Source organism: Orbicella franksi, chromosome 13 (genome assembly GCF_964199315.1).
Source record: "Orbicella franksi chromosome 13, jaOrbFran1.1, whole genome shotgun sequence".
Lineage (NCBI taxonomy): Eukaryota > Metazoa > Cnidaria > Anthozoa > Scleractinia > Merulinidae > Orbicella > Orbicella franksi.
In genome coordinates this window covers 8,502,520-8,519,900 of record NC_138157.1, presented here as the reverse complement: position 1 = coordinate 8,519,900, position 17,381 = coordinate 8,502,520, and the positions used below count along the sequence as shown (strand labels likewise).

The 17,381-nt window shown below is 41.0% G+C and overlaps 2 protein-coding genes across 2 annotated transcripts in view; one reads left to right on the top strand and one right to left on the bottom strand.

Annotated features, from left to right (window-relative positions):
• The window catches only part of LOC145465158 (uncharacterized), a 23,372-nt gene extending 14,054 nt beyond the window's left edge, over positions 1–9,318 (bottom strand). The window contains exon 1 of the mRNA XM_081448931.1: positions 9,141–9,318. The gene's annotated coding sequence lies outside the window, so the exon portion shown is untranslated. The remainder of the gene's footprint in view (positions 1–9,140) is intronic.
• A 420-nt stretch (positions 9,319–9,738) lies between these two features.
• Positions 9,739–17,352, top strand: LOC145465151 (uncharacterized). The gene is made up of 6 exons (XM_081448922.1): positions 9,739–9,783; positions 11,209–11,716; positions 12,241–12,326; positions 12,617–12,811; positions 13,263–14,164; positions 14,591–17,352. Exons 2-6 carry the CDS (start codon positions 11,232–11,234, stop codon positions 14,786–14,788), a joined length of 1,866 nt encoding a protein of 621 aa, XP_081305048.1. The 5' UTR covers positions 9,739–9,783; positions 11,209–11,231; the 3' UTR covers positions 14,789–17,352.
• The last annotated feature ends 29 nt before the right edge of the window (positions 17,353–17,381 follow it).

Genomic DNA, 17,381 nt, shown 5'->3' with positions numbered 1-17,381 from the left:
AATGACATAACCACCCAATATAATAAAAAAAAGTATCATAAGACAGTTCTGGCGTTCCATAGCTGACTGTTAGGATCGAGAAACGCCGGTCAACGTCCCATTTGACAAATCGCTCATATTTTGCCAAAAGATACCCTTAGGTGGCCTAATTCTAAAAATCATATTTAGAGGTTCCAGCGAATTTTTATTTTTCAGAAATTCGCAAAAATTTGAATGCGCGGTCAAAGTGCGTTTTTCGTGTAATAAAATGACCGAAATAAGGTGCGAGGACGAAGCGCTGCTTAAGTCTTAAAATAAACTCAATTGACTTCAAACTTCACACAAATGTGGAACAACCACTCTAATTTATTCCTCGCTTTAAACTAATCTCAGATATGTTGATATAGTGGTTTTCCGAACCATTTTAAAAACAGCTATGAAGTGTGTGAAAAATAACGGCAAAATATAGGTCGTGTTTAACAGCATAAAAATGTATCTGGTACCTCACTTTCCGATTATTTTACATTACAGCCTTAAAATATCATTACTAAAGATATACCATGCCAAGTTTCATGCTCGAACTCGCAGTATTTCCCTTGTGAAAAACGAAAATCTATGTCAATGTGTTGGGCGCAAATAACACAATAATTATGCACGAACCAGAGACAAATCAATTTCAATGGCGAAAGTAAAAGGCTATCATTAATTAGAATCCCGTCAATTCACTGCTTTCAGTAGAAACATAATGTCCACTGCATAAAAACTATTTTCAGACGTTTTCCAACCATTGCGCGTTAACTTTGTTTAATTTCATGTCCGCCGTCATGTCTAGTTTGTCATCGCGTGTATTTCCTTAATGTCAACAACACGTGAATGGTTGTCATAACAAACGCAAGAGATTTCCTGGAACCTTTATGTTTTCGATTCACCAAAACGCTTTAAGTTCGTTAAGACACAATAATGGGTCAACTTGGAATGCTTTTTAGCATCAAGGACGTTAAAGGACTGTAAATTAATCGAGTTGAAATATCTTGAAGCAAATCAAAATCGCGCCCTTATTCTAATTTGGTAAACAGCCGATCTCCGTTCAAGTTCAAGAAGTCCAGAGGTTAATCCGGCAATGTATTACCGGTTCAACAACAAAATCACACCGAGGTCATCAAAAGTGTAAGTTTAAAAGTGTAGTGGCAAGTTCCAAATAAATTTCGCCTATATAAATTGGAAACAAGATGTGAAACGGTCTGACCCGAAACAAATAAACAAAATATTAATACGACTAATTTAACCCGAAAATGTTTCAGAAAACATACCTAAAAGCCGTCGATTCCCCTCGATACCACTCCGCATTGCCCTAAAGAGCCCAAGCTTTCTGCTGTAAGAATCAGAGGCCTCGTGAATCTGTATTTATTATATCGGCAACCATGCTGCGTGGCTGATATTCGAGACTCAGTAAAAGTTGTCACACAACCGTACGAGCGGCCCAGTCACGCTTTCACTGCTCTTGCGCAAATGTTCAACATTTCGCAATTTACATAAACCGACTACAAGTTTAAAGTGAAATGCGCTTGTGAAAGCTGTCCTATCGAGGAACAATTATTTCTTGTTTTTGAATGGCTCTTAGTTGTAGCTACAGTCGGGGAGGGGGGAGAGGGTATTCCCGGAAATTTCGGATATCTGTATGCCGTGGAAGATTAAGTGGTCTCCAGCTCTTAACGCCAGCACTGAAACACTAGATGATTCTCGAAGTATCACAGGGGTCACTAAGCCAAATAATTTTGAGTGTAGCTCCGCTGAGTCAATTAACCGTTGGCGCGCATATTGCATTGACCGTGGACAGGTGGAAAAACAGTTAAACCGGAAAAGCCTGTTGCACATTGCAATTTAGCGTTGTCCAACATGCAGTCGGTCTGGTTGTAATGTTAATCGTATTGGAGAGAATCTCAAGTTTTCTTTCGACACATACTGGGGTGACATGCTACTAGATGGGCGTGGCCGGGAGCCACGAGTCAAGTCAGTCAATTTTCCATGCTTAACCGCGAAGAGTGATAGTGAGCCACTAGTGGAATGACTGTGTGTCTTCCTCCTCTACTCCCTCCCCTTCTCTACAAAAATTAAACGATCCTCCCCCTCCCCCCCCCCCCCCGTAAGAGGTGTTTGCTAAATACCGAAGAAGCCAAACACCGGCAGTTCCTAAGAACACTTCCGCCAAGTGCAGTTGTTAGTAAAATACTTCAGAAGCGCCGAGTTTGGAGCTTTTCCGCGCACGAGTGGGAGAGGTATATCTAGTCCCATGTCTTCGCACCCGCACGGTAGGATACACAGTTTCAGGTTCTTTAGGTCACCCTCCATCGCCAAGGCACAGGAGTCTTGCTGGTCGTGTACCAAAGGATGTTGGAGCTGGAGTATTTCTACAACTTCCTTTGCCTGACTAAAATTTCTCTCCTCTTCAGATGCCTGAACATGCATCTCATCAGGATCACTTTGGCGCATTGCGGCACTTAGGTGAGAGAAAAACTAGCACCTGAAAAAGACGAATATTATAAGGATCCCGGGCACTGCGCATTCCCGCGCCACCAGTTCGGCGTCAACCTTTCGGCCTGTCGTTTGACCAACGCGGAATTTTGCCATAAGATACGATTGCTGCTTGTCACTGACTGCCCTGAGAGCCCAAACCTTTTTTAAAACAACGAGGGCTTCCTGGTGAGCTATTGTGGCTTTGAGTTAAGCGCCAACGCCTGCTCCAAGCAAGGTTTGTAGCACATTTTGGCTAAGTCCATAAGGGAAAAGCTTTCAAGGGACTGAGTACATTTCTCCAGCGACAAGTGCCTCTCTAAAGTAGACAGCCTATAAGAGACACGAATGCAGCGGCCTTGAAGACATCAATACACCCCTACCGTGCATGGTTACTATCTATGGAAACCTCAGCAGACGCTTCCTCGGTCACACCCGTTGATAATGGCACTGATGTTAAGGTCGCAGTCACTCTTCTCGGTTAAGCATGGCGAGTTGACTGACTTGACTCGTGGCTCCCGGCCACGCCCATCTAGTAGTATGTCACCCCAGTATGTGTCGAAAGAAAACTTGAGATTCTCTCCAATACGATTAACATTACAACCAGACCGACTGCATGTTGGACAACGCTAAATTGCAATGTGCAACAGGCTTTTCCGGTTTAACTGTTTTTCCACCTGTCCACGGTCAATGCAATATGCGCGCCAACGGTTAATTGACTCAGCGGAGCTACACTCAAAATTATTTGGCTTAGTGACCCCTGTGATACTTCGAGAATCATCTAGTGTTTCAGTGCTGGCGTTAAGAGCTGGAGACCACTTAATCTTCCACGGCATACAGATATCCGAAATTTCCGGGAATACCCTCTCCCCCCTCCCCGACTGTAGCTACAACTAAGAGCCATTCAAAAACAAGAAATAATTGTTCCTCGATAGGACAGCTTTCACAAGCGCATTTCACTTTAAACTTGTAGTCGGTTTATGTAAATTGCGAAATGTTGAACATTTGCGCAAGAGCAGTGAAAGCGTGACTGGGCCGCTCGTACGGTTGTGTGACAACTTTTACTGAGTCTCGAATATCAGCCACGCAGCATGGTTGCCGATATAATAAATACAGATTCACGAGGCCTCTGATTCTTACAGCAGAAAGCTTGGGCTCTTTAGGGCAATGCGGAGTGGTATCGAGGGGAATCGACGGCTTTTAGGTATGTTTTCTGAAACATTTTCGGGTTAAATTAGTCGTATTAATATTTTGTTTATTTGTTTCGGGTCAGACCGTTTCACATCTTGTTTCCAATTTATATAGGCGAAATTTATTTGGAACTTGCCACTACACTTTTAAACTTACACTTTTGATGACCTCGGTGTGATTTTGTTGTTGAACCGGTAATACATTGCCGGATTAACCTCTGGACTTCTTGAACTTGAACGGAGATCGGCTGTTTACCAAATTAGAATAAGGGCGCGATTTTGATTTGCTTCAAGATATTTCAACTCGATTAATTTACAGTCCTTTAACGTCCTTGATGCTAAAAAGCATTCCAAGTTGACCCATTATTGTGTCTTAACGAACTTAAAGCGTTTTGGTGAATCGAAAACATAAAGGTTCCAGGAAATCTCTTGCGTTTGTTATGACAACCATTCACGTGTTGTTGACATTAAGGAAATACACGCGATGACAAACTAGACATGACGGCGGACATGAAATTAAACAAAGTTAACGCGCAATGGTTGGAAAACGTCTGAAAATAGTTTTTATGCAGTGGACATTATGTTTCTACTGAAAGCAGTGAATTGACGGGATTCTAATTAATGATAGCCTTTTACTTTCGCCATTGAAATTGATTTGTCTCTGGTTCGTGCATAATTATTGTGTTATTTGCGCCCAACACATTGACATAGATTTTCGTTTTTCACAAGGGAAATACTGCGAGTTCGAGCATGAAACTTGGCATGGTATATCTTTAATAATGATATTTTAAGGCTGTAATGTAAAATAATCGGAAAGTGAGGTACCAGATACATTTTTATGCTGTTAAACACGACCTATATTTTGCCGTTATTTTTCACACACTTCATAGCTGTTTTTAAAATGGTTCGGAAAACCACTATATCAACATATCTGAGATTAGTTTAAAGCGAGGAATAAATTAGAGTGGTTGTTCCACATTTGTGTGAAGTTTGAAGTCAATTGAGTTTATTTTAAGACTTAAGCAGCGCTTCGTCCTCGCACCTTATTTCGGTCATTTTATTACACGAAAAACGCACTTTGACCGCGCATTCAAATTTTTGCGAATTTCTGAAAAATAAAAATTCGCTGGAACCTCTAAATATGATTTTTAGAATTAGGTCACCTAAGGATATCTTTTGGCAAAATATGAGCGATTTGTCAAATGGGACGTTGACCGGCGTTTCTCGATCCTAACAGTCAGCCATTCTTAAGACTCTACCAACTCGTAGTAAGCCTAATTAATCAGTTTAGTTAATGGTTTTGTCAGCAATGAGATTATTTTAATCTTGGCTGGAATTTTCATTCTATTTCAAACTAAATTAAAGCTCTATGTTCTATTTTTAAGAATCGCTCATTTTTAAAGATTTGCCGAATACGTTATAATGTACGATTATTGTATTTCTCTTTTTTCCACTGAGCTGCCTACAAATCGAGGGAATGTATGTGGATGCGTAAGTGAACCAGAGGGAGGAATGAATGAATGAATACTGAAGGCGAAAAGGAATTAATGGATGGACCAACGAACGAATGAACAGAAGGACAAACATCGGTCCCATAGCCAAGAATCTTGCGATATTTAAAACAAACGCTTAAGGCCTGACTAAACTAGGAAAAAGTGTCGCGGAAACATTCGTTGCTGTGGTAAATGTTTTAAGTTAAGCCGCACGGGAAACATATGTTGCAGAAACAATTTTTTTGTCTCAGGTCAAAAACATTTTTGCTTCTCGGACACAAATTTGCTTGGAAACCTTGATACGTTTTCCAGTATTGCCAACATGAAAGCGACGTTAACTTGTTTCCAGTGCTGCTGATTAACAATGTTTCCCAGCAACACAGAGCGTACAACAAAGATTGACGGCGAGGTCGAAACAGACGAGCCACAAGCAGGTCATAGAAAAGGGAAGGGAAAGAAAAAAAAAAGGAATTGGAAAGACGAGGAGACAAAGTTAGTCATACCTTGTATGAGGACAGAACCTGTTTGTGGGATGTAGCTCGATGAAGACTAAGGACAAACATAGGCACGCAAGGCGTGCAAGAGTTATTTTTTTGTGAATTGCCGGAGATAGGAGCATTCATGGAGCTGTTTACAGTAATGATTTGGTAAATCTGACAAGTTTTTTTTGGTTGCGATGTACAGCAAGAATGAAACTGGGAATTTATGATGTACATACGATGTTACATCGGTAATGGTAAGATAGCTAAATAGTAAGCCATAAAATGTTTGAACAAACTACAGTAATCTGACACGTCTCCAGATTAATGTAGATACCATCTTTCTCTCTTCTTTGATTCGTTCTTTGATAAAACCCACACTGTGATTGGTGTGACACGGGCACATGCATAACTCCCTCACTCACCCATCACATAGCCCTTCCAACCCCCAAGAGGAATTTTTGCTCAAAAATACTCAAGTTAAGAGACCTTTTCGCATTTTATACGAGGCGTAGGCTTACCCTTTTTACACAACACAACACTACTTCACCGAAAATAGAAAGAAAGAGAAAAAAAACCTCTCTGACACATTGAAAGTCTGATTTAATTAAATTGCACATTAACTTGGTGCCACGCAGTCTTCAAAGAACATTTGAGAGTTTTGATACTTTTTACCTTTAAAAATATCGGACTGAAAAGAATGTCATAAAATGCCCATCAAATAAAAATAAACTGCTACTGCAGAGACGTAAAAACCGTCCAGAAATGAAAGCTTTTTTTTGTTTAATATCCTGGGAATAATAGCCGATAACTTGTCAGCTCTAATTGAATTTACTCCCATATAAAAAACAAAAGTGTTAAGTTACCATTTGTTACTAAAGATAGCAAACATCTCGTGGGAAAGAGCGGTGACGATTCGTCAGCTCTAATTGAATTTACTCTCTTGTGAAAAACAAGAGTGTCAAATTACACTTTGTAAATAAAAATAAAAATATCTCGTTGTATTTGCATGCAACAAGAACAAAACAATCGTCACCTGCACTTACTATTGTAAACGTTAGAACTGTTTCAAATCTAAATAGTCTCGTCTCCTCTAAAATGTCCTAAGAACTAAAAGCGACGATTCGTGACCTCTAATTGAATTTACTCCTTGTGAAAAACAAAAGTATCAAGTTACCTTTGTAACTAAAAATAAAAATATCTCGTTGCATTTGCATACTGCTAACTCACGAACCGAAGGCTCATCTCGTTCATTTAACTAAAATCCTCAGCCTAACCCACAGAAAATGTCGAAGTAAACCCAATATATGAATACTTCCTCTTCTTTTATAGAAGAATAAATATGGCCGTGCTAAACTGTATCGGGATCAAATCTTCTCACATACCGTTTACCTTTACAACAAGAAATTTGATTGGCTGTTTATAGTAGATCCAATCTGATTGGTGTGACATACATACATCTCTCACTCACTCACTCACTCACTCACTCACTCACTCACTCACTCACTCACTCATTCACTCATCCATTGACCCGTCCATAACATACCCGACGCGCCGACTAAGAGGTATTTTTTTTTTTACAAAAAAAATAACTCAAAAAGGAAGTGGCTTACTGACAAATCGACGAACAGATGTCATCTAAATGTGTTGTGTGTGGCCTGGGGACGAAAATATGTAAAAAAGTCTTCCCCAGACTTCTTCGGAAGTCATTTTATTATTATGCGCATGCGTGACGCTTTGTTTTCGAAAACAATGTGTCCTCGTTTAGCCACCGGGGCCTCAAAACATCCTGGAAGCATAACAAGAAACAATGTTTTCACAATAATGTTTCCTAGTTTTGCCAGGCCTTTACTCATTTCTAGTGATCTTAATCTCTTTTGCTAAACGATCAAGGAACGTGTCGGGACGGTTTCCAAGTGAGAGATAATGAGCCAGTTATCGACAGCTCTAGGTTTTCGATCTTTTAATGGTTATTATATTTCAGTGCAGGAATAGCTGTAACGTATTTTCTCAGTTAGACGTCGGGCGCGGGCGGGCACACAGGTCATCACCCAGCGATGCAAATGCAGTGATACATCAATGGTACATACCTCTTGTGTCGCAGGAGCAAAACCTGGAAGGCTAGGAAGAGATGACAAAGCTTGGTCAACCGCCCTTTCTACGGCTCTACAGACCACAGAAGCGATTGACCTCGATAGATGGTCTGGTTGTGTCGCCATCTTTGCGATTACTCCCGCGCTAGTACTCCAAGGGCCGAGTCACATGGACGCGCTGCGGTTACTTATTACTTATTAAATTAAATCATGGTTTTACTGATATCAAATTATGATTTATTATTTGAAATAAGGCTTTTCGTGGTTTCAAATAAGCGATTGAATTAGCCATCATCCGCCGGACATCAAATAGTCAATGACTGAGCTATGATTTCAAATCAGTAAGTCGTGATTTGAAATAATAACCGCAAGATTTGAAATCAGGGTTTATTATATCAAATCATAAACTTATGATTTGAAATCAGGATTTATTATATCAAAACATAACCGTCTGATTTGAAATCAGGACTTATTATCAAATCATACACACATGATTTGAAATAAGAATTTTTTATATCAAATCTAACCGCATGATTTGAAATAATAATTTATCAAATCATGCGCTAAGGATTTGAAATCAGAATTTACTATATCAAATCATAAAAGTATGATTTGAAATAATAATTTATAAGCGCATGATTTGAAATCAGGATTTATTATATCAAATCATTAACGTATGACATCATATCACAAAACTTTATTTAGTAAATAACGAAAAAAATGACAAAATTAGGCTAAATCATTTTTTTTACAAACGGCGCCCCATACACCCTGTCACCCATGCTCTTTCGTCAAGTTCCTTATTTAAATATGCAAACGCCAACTATGTTCAATGTCAAAACTATTTTTCCTCCGGTCGAAAATTTTGCAAATTTATACTGGATGCAGTTTTCCCATTATGAATAAAGTATTTTCGTAGTAAACAGACTTTTCCATACATTTTTAACTGTACGCGAGCTAGTCGACCTTCAAACCGCCGTAAAATCTGTCCCCTGGACGACATACTCATCACAATTAGAAGTTCTGGAGACAATTGTATCATTCAAACGAAGTACTAATTAGTTCGAATCTTTTCGAAGTATTTTGAGTTTCTAGAAATAAGACCTACAGTCAATAAATATTACTTTAGGGTTGTGCGGTATTTTCCGTCCAGAAACACTGAGAAAGCCTTGATCCTCAAACGACAAACTCCTAACAGTCAAATCTCGGGTTTTGGACCCTCAAAAATTAAATATTCGAGGCACCGCATTTTTGCTTCCTTGGCATAAAAGTTCGAACCAAGTTTCGTCCCTCTACGCGGCTCGAAAAATCGGAATTCCAATGTACTTCATGCAGCTTTCTGCGACATGTCATGTGATGACCCGTCAGGGATCCCCTACTCAAAGTGAAACCTACCTTTACATGTTGAATTCTCTCTTCACATCTGAACAATCCTTCTTGACCTGATAAAACAACTCCTGGTTTATTGTGACTCCATTGTCATTGTTTGGATTAAACAATAGCTTTAAAAATGCACGATTAGCTATTTTTCACGTGAGGGTCACGAGCTAAGAGCAAATAAAAGAGATTGGGTGATGCACGCAAGGGGATTTCCCCGGATATAAATATTTACCTACTCCGCGCATTGTCGCCAATTCTCAGAAATCAGGTGTTGTTCTAAAAATTGATTTCTAACACAATGTAATAGCTAGAACTCTATTCTCATTAGGTTTGAGTTGTATTCAGAAAAGTGTCTAACTGAAACTGTTATTTAGCTCCTACGCTGAAAATTTCGTGTTCCTTGCGAAAAATGTAATTAGTTAATGACAATCTGTACTACCCAAAACCGAAACTGTTTCTGGTTGAATAGGGTTTTTTCCCCACCCAATTATATCGTCGTTTTGCCGTAATCGCGCCCTGTGATTGGTTGACGGTAAACTCACGTGAGTCTCATGTGGTCTTGAGTGGCATCAGTATATACGTAATATATAATCTGACTCTTGTAACTGAACCATTTTGGAGTCAGCTGCACAGGCTACTGTATACTCCGTAAACTGAGGTAAGTCCAACTTGTTTTCTTTATAGTCGCCGCTTTCGATTTCAATCAGTGGATCCTGCAAAAACTGGAAATTATGAACATGAAACGATTTCTTCGATTTACCTGCATGATTTTCCGCCAGGACGACCAAATAGTCCAGCTAGTATCATTAATTACCTAGAACACGAGGAAATAAGTGGTGCAGTAAAAACGTTAATCCGCTTGGAGAATTCAAAAGGAAAATTGCCACGGGTTAAATCTGAAAGAGCTGAGGCCCAGTTCAGACGTCGTGCTTCTGCCGTGCCGAACTAAATTCTCGACAAAAGCACGGCAGAATCACGGCGTCTGAATCAAACTTTTGAATTAAGTTCGGTAAGCAATTGAGTTCGACAAGCTCTGGCGTGCTACACGACTCTGGCACGGCAGCGATTCAAACGTCGTGCTTCTGTCGCGCCAAACTAAATTCATAAATTATGTCAATGTGTTTTGGCGAGATTTCGTTCCCTCGGGGAGTTAGGAGGAGAATTATTACGAGGCTTCAGTGAACCCTGGATTTGATTCGACTCTGGCACGACGTCTGAATCAGGGTTGATTTCCTGCCGTGCTACAGTCGAACCAAACTGCAATTTAGTTCGGCACGGCAGAAGCACGACGTCAGAACTGGGCCTAAATTTATAAATAAATTGACGACGTATGCAGAGGCAAAGCTTCAATTCAGTTGTTATAAATAACGAATTGCTTGACTAAGCGATTGTGAGTTACTTGCCTTGCATTAGCACGACTGACTTTCGAAATCAGAAATTTGCTTCTGTCAGCCAATTTTTGCGATACCGGAAGCTTGTCAGAATTGCCTAATGTGATTGTCTGCCAATTACGGTTTTCGTGGAATTCGAATGGGGCTTCCCCAAACGTAAAGCTATTTATGTGACCCGTCAAACTTAATAAAATTTCCTTTCCTTTCGTAGAGGTATCAAACTTTAAGGTATTTTGAAAAGTACTGCAGCCATAGCCTACTCTGTAGTTTAGTTATTCGTTCGTTGGATCAGTAAGTACGGTATTTACCAGTTATTCGGTCTGCGCACTAGACAGAAAAATTCCCGGAAAAACCGGAAAAACCGAGATTTTTTCTCGAGGTCAGAGAACCAAAGGCTTATACATTTTCTCGGTGAATATCTAGTCCTTTTGAATGTACTTTTTTTGCCTGGAAGCTCAGTTCAAAATTGTTGACTCTAAAGACGAGTGATACTGGAGGAGAACTGTGACACCTAGCCAGTAATGATAAAAGCGCGCGAGTTGGAGCGCGGCGCCCACGTGTTGCCGCTTTCGCTACGCGGCTAATTAATTTTCCTTATTGTTTTTAATTCACGTTAAATTTTCTTTAATACATATTGGTAAACTAACTTATCTCTACTCGCAATACATTGCTATGGTTTTTTTCTTTCGCAGGATCTGTACGAAGTTACGTAATCATGTCTGCAAGATTTGTGATTTCTTTCTTGCTGATATGTCTTTTGGAAGTGGAAGGCTCTTGCCCTCCCGAAACACAGTGCTTTGGAAATGGCAACTACGAACCTACAACGCAGACTTGCCAGTGCTACGCTCGACAGCGGACCGGGCTCTACACGGGAGAATGCTGTGAAAGCATCGACTGCAAGCCGAATGCGACCTGCAAACATGGCTACTGCGGCCAGGATGGCTTAACATGCGAACGTTGCCTGACGGGGTGGACTGGGCCTAACTGCGAGAACGTGTCGTCATGCTATCCGTGGTTTCCCTGCAAACATGGCGCATGCGTCAAGTCTCCGATGAAATGTGACTGTGATCCTGGCTGGGTGGGAGACATGTGTGACCGATCACTATGCAAAGTAAACTGCGTCTATGGAGCATGCCCAAACGACCCAATGAAATGCGTATGCTACGAAAATTACTACAGCCCTGAAAATGGATGTGCCAGGTAAGCTGGACCAACTGCAAACTTTACCCGAGAAAAAATGTAAGTAAACTCGGCTCGGCAGATTAAATATACCCATGGCTTATTATTAACTGTAACAGAAGAACGAAGTTCGCACGTTTCTACGATCGAGGTGTTATTTGTAATATTTGCGGCAAAGGCGTACGGGGTCGCCGTTTTGTATTTTTTTTTCGGTCGCGGCTCAATGAAATGGTCGTAACAGCTAAGTCTCCAAAAATCTCAAGGTAACGGAAGACATTAACTTTAAATAAAACACAAAATAAGGTTAGGAGCCAACTTTGTATTTGCGCAACAAACGGCCTCGCAAAAGTGGACAAGCTTCGCTACAAAAGAAAAAATGTACAGCCGCCACCCTTTTCCTACGGAGCATTGGCATCACTGAGCTCAATCGCCCTGTGGTGAATGGTAGCTTCCTACGCGGTCGGTTTTGGGCAAGAATGAGTGATGAACTCACACTTTCATTCCGATTGCTCATCTCGTAATGTGCTTGTCTGTTTCATTGTCAGGTCTTACTGTCATAGAGGATTTGAATGTTTGAACGGAGGATACTGTATCGACCTCACCCATTGTGTTTGTCCGCCACACTATTCAGGTGAGATTATTATCCCAAAACAACAGATCTAGAGTCTCCAGTTCACTGCCTAAACCACCATTACTGACCACGAGATCAGCAGAACCAGTCTGTCTATAGACGATTTTGTTTGTGCTAGCGCACGTGGAGAAGAGAGAGAAGAAGAACAACGAAGAGAGAGAACAAAAATCTCACTCCAGCTCCATCCCCTTTCGGTCAATATTTTGTTTGCGATCTCGACTAACTCAACTAAAAAATGCTGCTAGTATTTTACTTACTTGTATTTTGACCATCTACATATATACTACTAGGTCTTCACTGCGAGACCATCAGTGAATGCAGCGTACCGTGTGCACACGGACGGTGTAGCCACAAACCTGACGTATGCGAATGTGAGGCAAACTGGAAGGGAGAAAACTGTACCGAGTATACTGGACCGTGCCTTAACTGCAGCTCCACTGGAGGGACATGCGAGGACGGGCCTAATACATGCAATTGCAAACCAGGTTGGAGTTTGTGTTTTTATGGTTTAATTAATTTCCAAGAATCGTGCGTGACCGTATTAAAGGAGAGTCACGCAAGTGTTAGGTTCCGCGATGAGATCAGGGTAGTCAGCCCACGCCTGCACCGTTTTTCTCGGCCAACTTCAATGTGAGGAATCGTGGTTGAAGCTAGGTCCGCATAGCATGCAAACGATAATGTAATACAACACAGTCGTCCCCAGTCGTCTCTCTCGTTAATATTAATAGCGATCACGCGCGAGCACGAGGAGTGATGGGAAGTTTCATCCAGACTCAAACACGGTTACTACACTGATCTTTTAACCCATTTAAATGTGACGGCGTGTGTTATTTTTCAATCAGCTCATTGCCTTACTGGTATTTAATTAATTTATTAAGTTTTTTGCTTATTTATTCCTTTGGACTTTACATTATGTTTATATCTAATGCTTCATAGGATACATGGGCCCACAGTGCTCTGTCAAGATGTGTGACGGATGTGAACATGGAGCTTGTGACGTCACTCCTTTGGGAAAGAGGTGCACCTGCGACTATGGTTGGGTGAGCCAAGTCCATGTCTCTGGCTTTGATCCTCAACATGGCCCCTGCAACATAATCAGGTACTGCGTGGAACCCTGCAAGCATGGCTCATGTCCACATGACCCATTCAAGTGCGAATGCACCCCGCCTTATGTGGGAACAGAATGCGACATGATCCAGTGTCCCAAGTGTTGTCCACCGCAGACGTGCGACTGCTCTGACCCAAACAACGTTCAGTGCTTACCTAGGTGGCATCACGACTGCTGTCTGCTAAAATCCTGTTTCCGAGGGGATACCTTGGTTCACACTGCAAAAGGTCTGGTGCCGATCGAGAGTATCAAAGAAGGGGATATGGTGGTGACTCGCCACGAGGGCGACGATCCGTCGGTTTCGTACCTCCGTCGCGTCGACCAAGTTCGGAAACGCCTCGTACCTGCGAAAGATCTGGTCGTGTTCCGAATGCACAACGAAGACATCTGGGTCACACCGGATCATCCCTTCTTCGAGGTGGGATCACGCTCGTGGTTGAATGCTAAAGACGTGACGACGTCACATTCGCTTCACGCATTAAAAGGAAAAGCGCCGAAACTTAAGCAACACCTAACGGGCTCGCAACTCTACTCGTCATCCCAAGGCGGACTCGTGCCTGTGTACGATCTTTCAGTTGATGAATACGATCGATATTCTGTCGGAAAAGAGGGGCTTCTCGTGGCGTCGTGTAATGACTCCGACGATCTAATGACTCGGGATAAACAGGTTTGGGGTGAGAAGGCACACCCACAATTTCTGAGCAGCTTGGATGAAAAACAAGTCGGCAAGGTGAGGACTGATTAACGACACACAAAGATACAAAAAACTGTTCTCCCTGAAAACGTTATCTTGAGGACAAATCCGTTAGTTAGCACGCTCCTTACATGTATTACCAACAAGAGACTATGAAAAAACTGAAACAGCTTTTTCTCTTCTCATATTCCTTTTCACGAAAAGAACTGAAAACATATGCCAGTTTAAGGTCGCCTACAATTATGGGATATTTATGGAAAGGAAAACAAGAGTACAAAAATAAAAAAATTCTCAAGAAACTTTGTTCTCGTGAAAAAAAAACAAAAAAAACAAAAAAAAACAAAAAAAAACAAAAAAAACCTGGACAAGTTATTTTCTTGCACTATTGGGTAATCCGTCCGCTGATTAAGGTACTAGTTGACTTCTTTGTTCTTAGTCTGAAGATTCTTTTTTCTTTAATAGGACGACAGCATGTACAGCTCTAGCGAAGATGAATCTGACGACTCTGGCCACTCGGATCCAGGCGTCATCTCTATCGCGATCGTAGCAGGTGTACTGGGTGCTATCGCCTTGCTGGTAGTGACCATCATGATCGTGAGAAAGTACCGTAACCAGAAAAAGTATGGCAAAGAGTTAGAGCATTTGGTATGCCAAACCTGATTTGCAGCGAGCTAGAAAGGATGACCTATAGGGGTGTTCAGATGCCTGGACATTTTTAAGGGCTAGAGATCATTTCGTTCAGTTTTAATCATCATAATCCGTTGATTTTACGTAAAAAGAAATAGATCCAGGAACCTGTAATCAACCTTGATCCTTTCGTATCAGTCGGGGGCGGATCTATGGAGGGGGGTGAATTGGGTGGCTAGCCACTTCCCCTTTTAGAAGAAGCAAAAATAGAAAACTGAAATATGTTGTGAAGTTGCAGAAGTGAAAGGAAATACTCTGGACAGTCACCTCAATGTTATATCTTCTTTGTGGCATTGCTATCATTTGTGGTGTAACAGTTTTAAATTAGGTTCCAATTCTCAAATTGACACATTTTTGGGGCATGCTCAATTGATTCTGCAACCTGAAGGTACAATCCACCCCCACTTGAAAAATACTTGATCCGCCCCTGTCAGTGTAGTTCGTTAGGCAATAATATATTTTGTTGTCGATGCCGCTTTTAAAAAGGGCCTAAGTAAAAGTACAGACAGGAATTGAAGCTAGTGATTCATTGTGTCTACGTGTACGCGGTATGACTGAACACATTTATTTCATGTGGTTTGGTAGGATTATATATCATATAGTTATCTTGTTTTATTTCGCTCGCCATATTTATTAATTCCGTACTTGCTGTGTTAAATAGAATATCGCCTGGAGGCTGATGTACTCTTATTGTACTGAATACGGTCTGTCTATTAGTTACATCCATGCTGAGAAAGTTTGAGAATTCTCTACGTGATGTACGTAAATGGCAAAAATTAGACGGACGTAACAATGCCGAACTTTATTAGAAACATTAAATGCATTGCAATGTAATGACATGCACTGAGCCTATGGAGCGTTTTCACTCACGTGCCAATTCTTCGGAACAAAAGAAAGTGTTCACATAAGAAAAAGAGTTCAACTCCCACAGGATTTATTGAAGACACCAACATGGCCGCCGTTTCCTTGTTTTGGGACAGCAATAAGGCTGCCATAACGTCATGTGAAACCACTCTGTAGGAACAAGTACTGTAAGTTTTCATGTTTATTTAGCGTTCACACAATGCTAACTTGATGTTTTTATGGGCGATATTGTAACAGCAGTTCCGATTTATTCTCGGATTTATACTCCAGTTAACATGTACTTGGCTTAATTTTGGGACAACAATAAACTACGTTAGAGAGAAGTCTTGTTTAACAGTTCTTAGGCTGGCCGACTTTAATTAAGTTGTCTGATGTGCCCAGAAATAGTCCACCACGCCAAGAGAGTTGCCTGGACTTAAGCTTCCTATCCCCCCTGGGGACTGAGTTCGACCACGGCAAAATGAACATTCCTGTTCTCACAAGAAGTCAACATCAGCAATTCGCGGACATTTCGCGCTATTGCTACCTTTTCTGTATTTGTCTCTCCACTCAGTTTCAAAACTAAAGCCCATCATGACTGGGCTGTATCGACCATCGCAGTCTCTTCCGACGGTTGAGGAAACTATCCTCTAATAACTGCTTTCTTGAGCTTTTCAGCGAAGTTTTGGTATCAATAAGGAGCGAAGTATTAGCTACTCCGTAGCTTTAGGTTTTCGTTAGGATTAGGGTTAAGACTGAAACTCCTCAAGAATCCCAGGAAATTAAGTCCTTTCGTGTCAAACGGGCCTGATTCATCTGGTTAAACCGAATCAAAACTTCCATTGAAAACGAGAAGTCGTTGACCATGCGGAAGCGAATTAAATTGAGTAACAATTCCCTGAAAATTTGAAATAATCTTCAGTCTGTTCTGCTATAGAAGCAAATATAAACATACTAAAGATAACCACAAATTTTCAAGGAATTATTTCCCAGGAACGTTTGTAGCAAACGAACCGGCCATTCAACAGGTACACACCACATGTGATCTACACTTGAAGTACTCAAAGAAAGGCGCGCGCAAAAGGTGATGTACACCAGGCAGTGCAGTATTCAAGAGTGTTCAAGGATGAACACATGACGTATTCAAGTTGAATTGAGAAAAACAGGCCGGTTTAAAATACGATATTCCAGGTGTCCTTCGAGTCGTGCGTCCTTGAATATAAAGAAAAACCTTGGTTATAATCCATCAAGCATTTTCGCTCGCACGCGACTGGTCGAAACACGCGCGTTACATGACTGAACATGCCTCACGCCAGCTAAAAATGGGTATTCCCTAATTTTCAAAGCTGCGCGTGTTGCGAAAATTATTTGACGGTTAATAAACACAATTGTTGGTTTTTCATTTGGCGCAAAAATATGCTCAGATATTTGTCCTTGTAGATTATCTGTTCCTTTAGCCCATAGTTTACCCCGAGCTTCGCTCTCGGAAAACTTTTCCCTTTTCAGAACCGATAACGTTCGCGGAAAAATATCCGAGCATGTTCTCGGGGCTACTGTTTCTACATTTCTGTATTTGAGGTGTGAACAGATAAGTGTTTGGGCGAATTCGAACCCGAATATTTTTCAGTTTTGCGCATTACGTTTATTGGAAAGGAATAGAAATTTTGTCAGAAAGTTAATTACCTTTTATGACGTTTATTGCAATAAACATTTACATTCGGTA